This window comes from Syngnathus scovelli, chromosome 1, assembly GCF_024217435.2.
Source record: "Syngnathus scovelli strain Florida chromosome 1, RoL_Ssco_1.2, whole genome shotgun sequence".
Taxonomy (NCBI): domain Eukaryota; kingdom Metazoa; phylum Chordata; class Actinopteri; order Syngnathiformes; family Syngnathidae; genus Syngnathus; species Syngnathus scovelli.
Window position 1 is genome coordinate 24696879 of NC_090847.1, and position 11665 is coordinate 24708543.

Genomic DNA, 11665 nt, shown 5'->3' on the forward strand with positions numbered 1-11665 from the left:
AGAATGAGAGTATGTGTGTGTCAGTCAATTCTTTTCCAGCGCACACTCTGTCACGTGCACGCGCGTGGCACGTCCAGGCGCGGTCACGCGGCGAGAGGAGGGGGCGGGAGGAGGAGGAGAAGAGGGCGGGCCGTTCAGCTGCTTGGTCGGCGGCGGCCGCAGACTTCAGTTGGCGCGTTCTTTGTGGCGGAGGCGCAGAGGAAGGTCATGTGCTCGTTACCGCGTGTCACCTTCAGCGCGGGAACGGACACGGTGAGTGTGCACGCGCGCGCGCGCGCCCACGTGGCTTTTAGCGGCTCGAGGAATAAACCGGAAGCAGAAAAAGCCCAGAAGTATCGGCTTCTGACTTGCACTAATTGCCTCACGTGACTTAAGATTCGTCCAGCTCCGCCCATCGTGTTTACGTCATCGTCTCGGGCACCGTGAGCAAACTAAGGCCCGGGGCCCATCGAGCGTCAAGAGATCAAGAATCCTTTATTGAACTAATTTTCCTTATTGAAATGTATTCATTGTTTTTTTTAAGTCAAGTTTTTCTTGAATGTATTTATTCTTTTTTTAAGTTAATTTATCTCAAATTACTATTTCATTGATGTTATTCTTCAATCATTTATTCAAAAGAATCACTTCTCCAAGTAAAGTAATTGTAAAGAATAAAACTATTTCGAACATCAAAAATGAATTAAATTGCATAATTGGTTCACTGACTTCTTGCAAATAATAAAACTAAAACGGTGAGATATTTTTAACAAGTTTTCATACTGTGTAACCCAAGAGTTAATGTCCAAAGCTACCTTTGTGCTCCAGCAGGTGACCGGTGGAGTAAATGAAAGCGTGATGGGTGAGGATGTGCGTCCTCACAAGCCGCAGACGTCTGGCCGCCTCCGACTTGTTTACGTCCTGCTTCCCGTCACTGGCCTGCTGGGCGGCATGATGCTCGTACTCGCCCTTACCGGTATTCGCACACACACACACACACACACCGACAAACACCTCTGGAGGTCCTTCCAACACAAAGAGTGCATGTGTCTGGTGGTTGTCATGACAACTAGTGGGTTTCAGCCAATCAGGAGCATGTAAAGTGAGGAGGAATGTTAAATATTTACAAGTGCCGTAAAACATTTTGTCACCTTTTCGGCGTCTTTATTGTGTCCAAGTCTTGTTTAATGCTGACCTTGACACAACATTGAAAGGTGCGATACGCTCACACACATTCCCCCTTTAGTGTCGGAAACTAACCCCGGCTGGCACTTGTGGTGGAGAACTCCCCCCCACACCCTTCCCGAATGATTGTTATTATTAGCTAACATGTGAGTGTATGAGACATGTAACCGGGGTCGTCATGGTAACCAGATCCCTCTGACACTATTCATAGGCGTGTGCACTTGTGTATTTAAAGTGAACCAATCAAAAAGCTCCTTGCCCATGCACACACATATACACACACACACACACACACACACACGTATACATACACAAAAACAGGCACTGAAGTTGTGAAACAGTTTTTTATGTGCTTTCCTAAGGTGTGATTGGCGGCCGTGTCTCGGACTCCAGCCCGCTCCCTTCCCCCGAGCCGATAGCTGACAGGGTGCCTGGTTACCGTGGGAACCGTACAAGCCCCTCCCTCCCGGCAGATGCGTCTCAGGCCTCGTCCACTCCGCCAATGACGACAGCTGCAGATTTGCTGACGTCTGTCCCCTCGCTGAGCTCCACCTGGTTGACCGCCGCCACCTCTACGCCGCATGCAGGTAAGTGTGTGTTTGCGTGTGTCCAGATGTGTAAACATCGTTGGTGTAGCAATACATGTAGACAGACAATGTGACAGGCCTACAGTATTCTTTATCCTCTTTGAAGAATGTCAAATTAAAGTTTATTTTCCCCCCTGGTGGTCTAGAAACACACCAGGCACACAATGCCCATTGAATTAAAGCTTGACATCATGGAGCACCAAATGCTTCATTCTTTGCATTTGTTTTGATTAGGTTACTCTTGTATGTTTTTGTAAAGTATAAAACTTGAAAGTTTTTTGTTTTTTTTAAATCCAAAATGTATGCAGGTGGTTGTCAGCCCCTGGCAGAGCCTCAGTGTCACATGTTACCATACAACCAAACATGGCTGTCCTCCTCCGTCGCCGTGGTGAAGAGCTCGGAGGTAGACATGTTGCTCAGGTAATGGTGGGCGGAGCTTGGTGGGCGCTCGGGCATACGTGCGTTGGGGATGTGACATGATGTGTGTCGCAGGTTCTTCAGCTACCTGAGCAGACTGTCCTGCTACAAGCACATCATGTTGTTTGGCTGCTCTCTGGCGCTGCCGCAGTGTTTCCATGACAACGACGCTCAGCACAGGTAGCCGCGGAATACTCCGTTGTCCACATCTCAGAATATTCGCTTACCCGCTCCACCACAGGTGGGTGGTGTTGCCGTGCGCATCCTTTTGTGAGGCGGCCAGAGAAGGTTGCGAGCCCGTCCTGCAGATGTTCAACATCTCCTGGCCCGACTTCCTGCGCTGCTCGCAGTTCAGCCGGGCCACCTCATCCTCTGCAACGTCTCCTGCGTGCTACACTCCCCGACAAACAGTGGGAAAACCCTGTGAGTAATTTTGATTGGTTTGGCGCAAATAGGGTAGGACAGGACGATAAAAGGAAGGTCCTCTGATTTGCTGACACACATATCAGAAATCAAAAAGGAAGTATCAAATAGACTGGGACAGGTTAGTAAAGGACGAGGTTGGACAGAGCACTACAGGATAGGGCAGGACATTGTTCTGACATGTTTAGTGATACCAAGCGGTGCTCTTTTATTGATCAACCGTATAATTAGTCAACAGGAAGTAAATCGGACCGAGCGGTACGGGACATTTGGTGTTACTATGCGCCACTCTCTGATTGGCCAATAGCGGCGTGCGGCGGGAAGGAAGACTTCCTGTGTGCCACGGGGATTTGTGTCCCTCAGAAGCTGGTGTGCAACGGCCAAAACGACTGCGATGACTGGAGCGACGAGGCCCACTGCGGTGAGTGTGCACACAACGTATGTTCGAAAAGTTGTCGTGATACCGCACCATCACCACATCGATGACATCATCATTCAGTGTGTTCAGACACACAGTTCCGCTGCTCGACGGGCCGCTGCTTGCCGCCGCTTCTGCTGTGCGACGGCTACGATGACTGCGGAGACCTTAGCGATGAGCTCAACTGTGGTGAGAGCGTACGCGCTAAACTTCTAGAACTGGCAAAGTGCCCAAAATGTTTGAGAACCTCTGCGCTAGGATAGGTGTGGCTAGCCTAACTGTTGCTTGTCAGTGTGCGACGCAACACGGGAGCATCGCTGTGGCGACGGCCGCTGCGTGTCCTCAGATTGGCTATGTGACGGCGATCACGATTGTGTCGACAAGAGCGACGAGCTCAACTGCTGTGAGTTGCCTCGTCCTTGACGCGCACATTGCAAGAACGACTAACCTGAGTGTGCGTGTGTGTGTGTGTGTGCGTGCGCAGCATGTCGGAGCCAGGGTCTTTGGGAATGCCGCAACGGTCAATGTATTCCTCCGGCCTTCCGTTGTGACGGCGAGGACGACTGCAAAGACGGCAGCGACGAAGAGCATTGCATGCGCGAGCAGCGTGAGACACCCGCCTGGGAACACACTGCCTTGGTGAATGTGTATCACTGTCTGACGGTGCGTGTGCGCGTTACAGCTCACAACACGTGCCCCCCCACTCAAGTGGGCTGCGCGTCTACTTCCTGCGACACGCGACACCACAACTGCAGTAAGCCTCTGACAAATGCGTCGATAGGCAAGGTTCCTATTTTTATTCTAGTTCACAAAACATCTTTTCCATTCTTTTGACTGCCTCCTCCCCTCATGGGCGTGTCAGCCGGCTGTGAGCCAATCAGCTTGGAGCTGTGCATGAACCTGCCTTACAACCACACACGCTTCCCCAACTTTCTGGGTCACGTATCGCAGCGGGAGAGCTCCGTGTCGTGGGAATCGTCACTATTCCCGGCGCTGGTCCAGACGGGCTGCTACCAGTATCTCATGTTCTACGCCTGCACGTTGCTCGTACCCAAGTGCGACCCACTCAGCCTGAGTACTGTGCCGCCGTGCAGGTGAGGGTGCGTTCTGAGTGTGTGCCCAACCTGTCCTGCTCCGCTCCAAGTAGCAGATAGGACAGGACGGGACAGAATAGGATAGGACAGCGTTAGTGAGCTGGTGCGGGAGAGAGCGTCACTTCATTGTGATTACACGGAATCTTCCCACTCGCAGGTCTCTGTGTCGCACGGCCAAGGAGAAGTGCGAGTCGGTGCTCGGCATCGTGGGATTGCAGTGGCCCGACGACTCGGACTGCGCTCAGTTTCCCGAAGAGGGCGGAGACTCGACGTGCCTTCTGCCCGAGGCCGGCGTGGACGGTGCGTACAAATTGCCGCTTAACTCATTTTTTGCTCATATTCTGTTCATGTTTACCACGTCGTCGTGGCAACAGAGTGCTCCCCCAGCCACTTCAAGTGTCGCTCCGGGCGCTGCGTCCTCGCCAGCAAGCGCTGCGACGGCCTCGCCGACTGCGACGACCGCAGCGACGAAGACCACTGCGGTGAGGACACCGCCTTAACCTTTGTGACACTAAAATCGAGCCTGCCGTGTTGACGTGTCTTTGCGGGTATGTGGAAGGTTGCACCGAGCGTTCTCTGTGGGAATGTCCGGGCAGCGGCGTGTGCATCAAGACCAGCATGATCTGTGATGGCATCCCAGACTGCCCCCTGCTGGCTGATGAGGTCAACTGCTGTGAGTTGTTGCCGACATGTGGCGTTATTGTTGTAGCTAATAAGTTCTAGTTTCTAGACTTTCCATTTTCAAATTTAGCTTACCGGTGCTAACTTGCAGGTGCGAGGAACAATATTCTAACTTTTTACGTTTTAGCACTATCTTGTAGTCTGGCGCAACTAAACCAAGTAGTTAAGGTCAGCTATGTTTATCTTTCAGAATTTTTAGTTTCCAAGTCCTGACTTCTCATTCCTAGCCTATGTACCAGTTTCTAATCTTAGCTTCCATGTGCTAGCGCCTTGACTCAACCCAGTGTGTGTGTGTGTATGTGATTGTTGTGTTAGCGGCGTGTGGCGATAACGAGTTGGCGTGCAACAATCACAAGTGCGTGCATAGGACGTTGTGGTGCGATGGAAAGAAACACTGCACCGACGCATCGGACGAGTGGGACTGTGGTAACACACACACACACACACACACACACACACACACACACACACACACACACACACACACTTAGACAAACACACGTGATAGGAAGATGACTGAGTGTTTTGTTGTGTGGAGTGTCTCTGACCCAGTCGTCAGGTTCCATTCTGACCGTGCAGAGGACGGCCGACCACTATCACGTGTGTGCAGACGAGTGGAACCAGCAGCTCAGCAAACTGACCTGTGACCAGCTGGGTCTAGGGTAAGGTCAGTAGCACACACATACACACACACACACACAGACACACACACGCACACACGGACACACGGACACACACGCACACACATACACACACACACACACACACAGGTGACGCGGCCGGTCCATCACAGTTAGCGTGCCCCGCAGGGTTCCCGCCTCCGTTTCCATGGTACCTGAACAGGGTGGTCCTCCGGGTCGCCGTCGCTGGTTACATGTTCATCCAGAGTGGGAGGAACGCAAAGGCTCGGCTCTACAGGCTCGCCTCGAGAAGAGAAGGTGTGTGTGTCTGTGTGTGTGTGTGTCAGGAAGTGAGTAAAATTGCTAATGCTAACATTAGTCTCAATATTTAAGCTCTGAGTGTGTGTGTACTATGTGTGTGGGTGTGTAACTTTGTGCCTATCTCGGCTTGTGTGTGTATACGTGTGTCAGTCATTCGTGTCATTCTGGCAAGCGAGTGGCTCTCGTCTGCGTCAGAGACAGTAAGCTTCATCCATCCCTCCGACTCGTCTCCTCCGATGGCCTGGGCCGAGTCTACTTCCTGTTTCTCATCTCTCGGCCAGAGTGCGGCCTGCGGCCGGCAATGGACGCGCGTCTCTCCAGGCAGAAGAGGATTCTGGGAGGTCGTGTGGCCAGGCAGGGGGCGTGGCCATGGCAGTGCTCGCTGCAGAGCGGTCAGAGCGGTCACGTGTGCGGCTGCGTCCTCATCGGCACTAAGTGGGCCTTGACAGTGGCGCATTGCTTCGAGGGGTGAGCCCGTCCATGTCTAGCTTTTGGGCTTCGAGTTTCAATCATCCAGGCAGTGACACTTTCAAGGGGGCTTGCTATTAACAAGGATTCCATGACCTTTTCTTACATGCGTAGGAGAGAGAAGGCCCACTTGTGGAAGGTCCTCTTGGGTCTCCACAACTTGGACCATCCGGGCGTGCACAGTCAGAGGCGTGGCGTGCGAGCCATCACAGTGCACCCGCGTTACAACCGCGCTGTGGTGGACTACGACATCAGCGTTGTGGAGTTGGACTCCGAGGTGAGTCCTCCCTGCGTTCCCGGGTGACGAGAATATTGTTGCTGAGGTATTGTTGGAATCACACCAGGTGGAGGAGACGGAATGGGTACGGCCTGTGTGTCTGCCCGGAACCAATCAGATTCCCACTCCGGACTCCTACTGCTACATCACAGGATGGGGTCACATGGGCAACAGGAGTGAGTCCAAACACCCATTTGCTGGTTCAAGATCATCATAGTTACAGATTTTGAGTGCTAGCTTCTATGTTTTAGGTTCTAGTGGTCAGGTTCTAGCCAGAAGGCACTAGCCTCTAGGTTCTCCCTTTTAAAGCCTAGCTTTTAATGTCGAGCTCCTCCGCAGTGCCGTTCAAGCTGCAGGAGGGCCAGGTACGGATCATCTCCATGTCCCAGTGCCAGTCCTACTTCGACATGAAGACCATAACTGCCAGGATGCTTTGTGCTGGTTACGAGGCCGGGACCGTGGACTCCTGCATGGTAATCATCACACGCTTACAAGTTTTAGCCGCTAAGTTGAAGTTCTGAATGACAGGTTCCAAGTCCGAGCTTCTAGGCTGGTGTCGAGCGCAGTGTGTTGCTTCCGTTCCCTTTCTAGGGTGACAGTGGCGGTCCGCTGGTGTGCGAGGAGTTATCTGGGGGGCGCTGGACGCTATTCGGCCTGACGTCATGGGGCAGCGTGTGCTTCAGTAAAGTGCTGGGACCGGGCGTGTACAGCAACGTGAGCCACTTCACGCCGTGGATACACCAGCAGATCTTCATGCGCACGTACCTGCCCGACTGAGGCGCGCCGCCTCGGGCATCCGGTTACCGAGAGGAGTTGACGTGATGCCGCACCCGCTCGTTTAACACCGTTAGCCTTTTGATGCTAGCTGCTGTAACATTGGCATCACAGATGCTAACATGTTAGCTACTTTGAACGCTTACGTGGTTGGCGTACTAGCTAGGGCACAGTAGTGTGTTGTCGGTGATTAATCCTGTGTTCCGTCAGTGTTGTTGCTAGCTCGACTAACCTAGCGCCGGCCAAAAGTGAGAGCTAATGCGCTAATCACAGACGATGGCCTGTGACGGATAGTCTGTGACTTGATGTTTGCTCATTCCTTCACGTCCACATTCCTGGTTGCTAGTTGTTAGAAATCATTTGGAAGATTTGCTTCTTTCAAGAGTATTTTTCTACACTTTTTTGTACATCACGCGTGTATGTGTGTGTGTGTGTGTGTGTGTGTGTGTGTCGAAATAGGAGGGGGGGTCCTCCTAAGATGTCACTTCCTGCTTTTGTATTGTGAAGAGCCATGTAAAGGAAGTGTAATGTTTTTGTGTTCAACAGTAAAGCTACACACACCTGCTCTCAACGTCTATGTACGTGTGTAATATGTATGTTTTGGTTGTGTGTCTCTCCTTCTGTGTGTGGAAGTGCGTGTATGTAGTATGTCTACACGTTGTGTGTGTGTTTTTGTATGTGTGTATGTTTTCATTAAGTGTTTATGGACTGAGACAAGAAGAGAGATGGATGGAGAAACAACAAGGAAGGAATTCACAAAATACACACATGCACATACAAGTGGGGTCAAAGTGCGGGACTTTATTGTGTGTGTGAGTGTGTGTGTGTGTTAAAGTCACACTGGTTACAGTGCACGGAGGTAGTAAAGGTCAGGAGGGTTCTGAGCAATCCCAGCGGTGGTGACGACGACGCACGAACTGGATGACACGGTGAGGTCCGTCAAGCACGCACAGACACACACAGACGGTGATTATGTCTTTGTTTGTCTAGATGTGTTCCTGCTGCGCCTCGTCCTTCAGCCGCCTGAGGAGCAGATGTCCTCGACCTCGTGGAATTATCAACCTGATCGTCACCAAAGGTGCCAACCAGCCAATCCATCAGTCAGTACACGTTTGGGTCCTCCATTAATGTTTGTCTGCGTTTGTGTGTGTGTGTGTGTGTGTGTGTGTGTGTGTATATGTGTGTATATGTGTGTGTGTGTGTGTGTGTCTTAATGAACATCTGTTTCTGTATGTATGCCTGATTTTTTGTGTCTGTCCAGTTGAAATATTTATATTTGTGACCCCCTGCATGTCTCTCTTTGTGTATACAAATGTGTCTGTGTGTGTGTGTCTGTGTGTGTGCGTGCGTGTTGACCTGTGCAAGTGCACTTCTGTGTATGCATATGTCATGTGTGTGTTTGTGTCTTGTGTCTCTGTCTATATATGGGTTTGTGTGATTGTATGGGTATGAGTGTATTTCTTTGACTCTGTGTGTGTGTGTGTGTGTGTGTGTGTGTGTGTGTGTGTGTGTATGTGCTTGCCCAGCATGTATGTTGGCGCTGCTCTTTGGTGCAGTGTGGTCAGTAACAGGGACAGAATGTTTGCCGGGAGGGCGAGTGTTTGGTGTGGTCATCATCTTCATCAGCGCAGTGTTGGGGGGGCGACTAGTCGGGATGGTTCAGTTTCCTGGCTTGCCCCCCATCCCGCCACTGCTTGGTATGACCCGACAGTAGTCCACCTCACGCACTCGCAGACCTGATGCTTTGTATGTCTTTGGGCAGGCATGCTGCTGGCCGGCCTGATCCTGAGGAACGTTCCCTACGTGACAGACGCCGTCTACGTGGACGCTGCCTGGTCCGCAGCTTTGAGGAGCATGGCTCTGTCCATCATCCTGGCCCGAGCCGGTCTGGGTCTTGACCCCTCGGTATCACGCACGCACACACACACGCGTGCATGCACAGGTGGTGACGGGGGTCTTCTTGCAGGCGCTGCGCCGCCTGAAGGCCGTGTGCCTACGTGTGGCGGTCGGGCCCTGTGTCATGGAGGCGTGCGTGGTTGCCGTGGTTTCTCACTTCCTGTTGGCTCTGCCGTGGGGGTGGGGATTCCTGCTGGGGTATGTGTTGTGTGCACTGGCGGAGCTAGACGGGGGACTGCGGGGACACTGGCCCTCCCTGAAATATACTTGGACCTATCTAGATGCAAGGCCAGATAACTGACTTTAGGGTATTTTCAGATTTTTTTCCAGGAATTTCTTTTCAATATGTCTTCCACAGGGAACCTACATTTAATCTTTGTCAGATTTTCTGGATAATTTTTAAAATTTTTGTTTTGTAGACCCCTTGAGATACTCCCCACCAAGTTAGCTTTGCCAGTGGTTGTGTTTAGGTGGTCTTGCGTGGTTGTGGGACAACATGTGACCCGTCCTCATGCACGCGCAGGTTTGTCCTGGCTGCGGTGTCTCCGGCAGTGGTGGTTCCGTCCATGTTGCTTCTCCAGAAGGAAGGTTATGGACGCGAGAAGGTAAGCTGCTGTATCTCTCGGCTTTGCTGTACCGGGCTTCTCCTGAAGTTCATCTTGGATTCCACCAAAGATATATGGGGATTCTGCAGGGCATCCCGACACTTCTGATGGCTGCCGGCAGCTTTGACGACATTTTGGCCATCACGGGGTTCTCTACGTGTCTGGGCGTGGCATTCTCCACAGGTTTGTCTTCTGGTTTGCTTTGAGCTGGGTTGAGTTCTGCTCTCCATGCATGCGAGCATACGCAGGTTCCACATGGATGAGCATCCTGAAGGGTCTCCTGGAGGTGATTGGTGGAGTGGTGGGCGGGATCCTTGTGGGCATCTTCTTGTGTTTCTTCCCCAGCGTGGATCAGGTACGTGTGAAAAGCCGTTTGAGCCTTTGGTCCGTGTTCTTGTTGTGCTGAAAGTGGTACTAGTGCAGGAGGACGTGGTGGCGACCAGGAGCTTCCTCCTGCTGGCCTTCTCCATCTTTGCCGTCTTCTTCACTCAAGTGGTGGGCGCCTCTGGGGCTGGTGGCCTCTGCACCTTGGTTCTGGCTTTCCTGGCCGCGCTAGGTTGGCGCGCTGACAAGGCAATCATGGTTAACCTGTTGAAGAAAAAGAAATGATACTGTGCTCGCCACTTGAATAGATGCCGTAGGCCCGTACCGCGACTGGGCAGCCAATGACATGGTGTTTCCCTGCAGGCGGGCGTGGCGGCCATATTGGGGAGGTGCTGGGATGTGTTCCAGCCCCTCCTCTTCGGCCTGATTGGAGCAGAGATTGTCATAACGACGCTGAGCCTCAGCACTGTGGGTGAGAAGTACGCCACGTGATGGGGTGCTGCCCCATCGCGTGGCGTCCACTCAATTGCGGTCCCGTGCAGGTTTGGGTGTGGCTGTTATCGCCATCGGTCTGGTGGTGCGACTGGTCACCACCTTCGCGCTGGTGCACGGTGCGGGCTTTGTGCTCAAGGAGAAACTCTTCATTGCTATCGCCTGGATGCCCAAAGCCACCGTGCAGGTACGCACCCGATCCCTTGGTCAAAGTTTAGCGGAAGCCGAGGAACTATTTTAATTATTCACCGATCCCAAAACGCAAACGTGTGACAGGCGGCCATCGGCTCAACGGCGTTGGACACGGCGAGAGATAAGAATGACGAGACGTTGGTGAAGTTTGGTTTGGACGTGCTAACGTTAGCCGTGTTAGCCATCTTGATCACCGCGCCCATCGGAGCACTGAGCATCGGCCTGACAGGACCACGTCTCCTGAGCCGGCAGGTCAAAGGTCAGCACGGAATTTCTTTATTGTGGAAATTGTATCTCCTCATCCGATTCAAACCGTTCCAACGTCAAACTCTTCAGCTCATTCGAGACATCTGACAATCTATTTTTCATCTCAATAAAAATTTATTGACATGTTTTTTCTTTTTATCTATGATAGTACCGGAGGCAGTGGGTGGAGCACCATCTCAGGCTGGCCAAGGCGAAGACCCTGTGATTTTGGAGAGCAGGCTGTGATGACATTTAAACCCCAAAAATACAAACAAAATTAAAAAGGTAATGTTAGACCTTATTTTTGGGTCGTGTTTGTATCCAAATAATTGTATCTGACTTGGCTTTACACATAGAGAAATAACGGTCTTTTTCTAAAGCAGACTTTGACTTTGACTAAACCTTTCAGGCAAATACTGCATTCAAACAATTTCTGTAGCCTTCAGAGACACTTGTCCACCTCTCAGCAGGTATTTTTTAAAAATGTTTTTGTCCCCAGTTGTTCCAGGTTTGAAAGGTGCTTTCTCCAGACGCCATGTTTCAACTCAACCAAGAAGTTCAATAGGATTTTAGATCAAGGCTCATAGAAAGCCATTTAAGAGTAGCTCAGTGAAATATGTAATACCAGTGTTAACCACGGGATGGCAGTCATCACTCACCAGCTCCGTC

The 11665-nt window shown here is 51.6% G+C and overlaps 2 protein-coding genes across 16 annotated transcripts; both read left to right on the forward strand.

The window, feature by feature from the left end:
• Positions 1-3: 3 nt before the first annotated feature.
• corin (corin, serine peptidase) lies at positions 4-7812 on the forward strand. Of its 6 annotated transcripts, none has more exons than XM_049760410.1 (24): positions 4-252; positions 805-952; positions 1524-1748; positions 2057-2168; positions 2241-2345; positions 2407-2588; positions 2896-3009; positions 3088-3195; positions 3299-3409; positions 3491-3613; positions 3689-3760; positions 3860-4100; positions 4258-4400; positions 4475-4582; positions 4660-4773; positions 5097-5207; positions 5320-5443; positions 5591-5719; positions 5873-5922; positions 6004-6190; positions 6305-6467; positions 6535-6643; positions 6807-6940; positions 7059-7812. In XM_049760410.1, exons 1-24 carry the CDS (start codon positions 4-6, stop codon positions 7242-7244), a joined length of 3348 nt encoding a protein of 1115 aa, XP_049616367.1. In that variant the 3' UTR covers positions 7245-7812. The 6 variants fall into 6 exon arrangements, with proteins under 6 accessions (XP_049616367.1, XP_049616376.1, XP_049616336.1 ...); XM_049760419.1 differs by having other exon boundaries at positions 808-952; positions 3869-4100; XM_049760379.1 differs by having other exon boundaries at positions 5873-6190.
• Positions 7813-7958: 146 nt separating this feature from the next.
• Positions 7959-11623, forward strand: LOC125992399 (sodium/hydrogen exchanger 9B2). 10 transcript variants are annotated; one of them, XM_049761433.2, is made up of 13 exons: positions 7959-8319; positions 8768-8938; positions 9004-9146; positions 9208-9335; positions 9661-9742; positions 9832-9925; positions 9991-10097; positions 10166-10315; positions 10430-10538; positions 10609-10745; positions 10835-11009; positions 11166-11281; positions 11496-11623. In XM_049761433.2, the coding sequence occupies exons 1-12, from the start codon at positions 8232-8234 to the stop codon at positions 11240-11242; spliced, it is 1461 nt and encodes a 486-aa protein (XP_049617390.1). In that variant the 5' UTR covers positions 7959-8231; the 3' UTR covers positions 11243-11281; positions 11496-11623. The 10 variants fall into 10 exon arrangements, 8 of the variants coding, with proteins under 8 accessions (XP_049617390.1, XP_049617398.1, XP_049617379.1 ...); XM_049761441.2 differs by lacking the exon at positions 11496-11623 and having other exon boundaries at positions 7959-8170; positions 8232-8341; positions 11166-11297; XM_049761422.2 differs by lacking the exon at positions 11496-11623 and having other exon boundaries at positions 7959-8170; positions 8232-8319; positions 11166-11297.
• Positions 11624-11665: the final 42 nt, after the last annotated feature.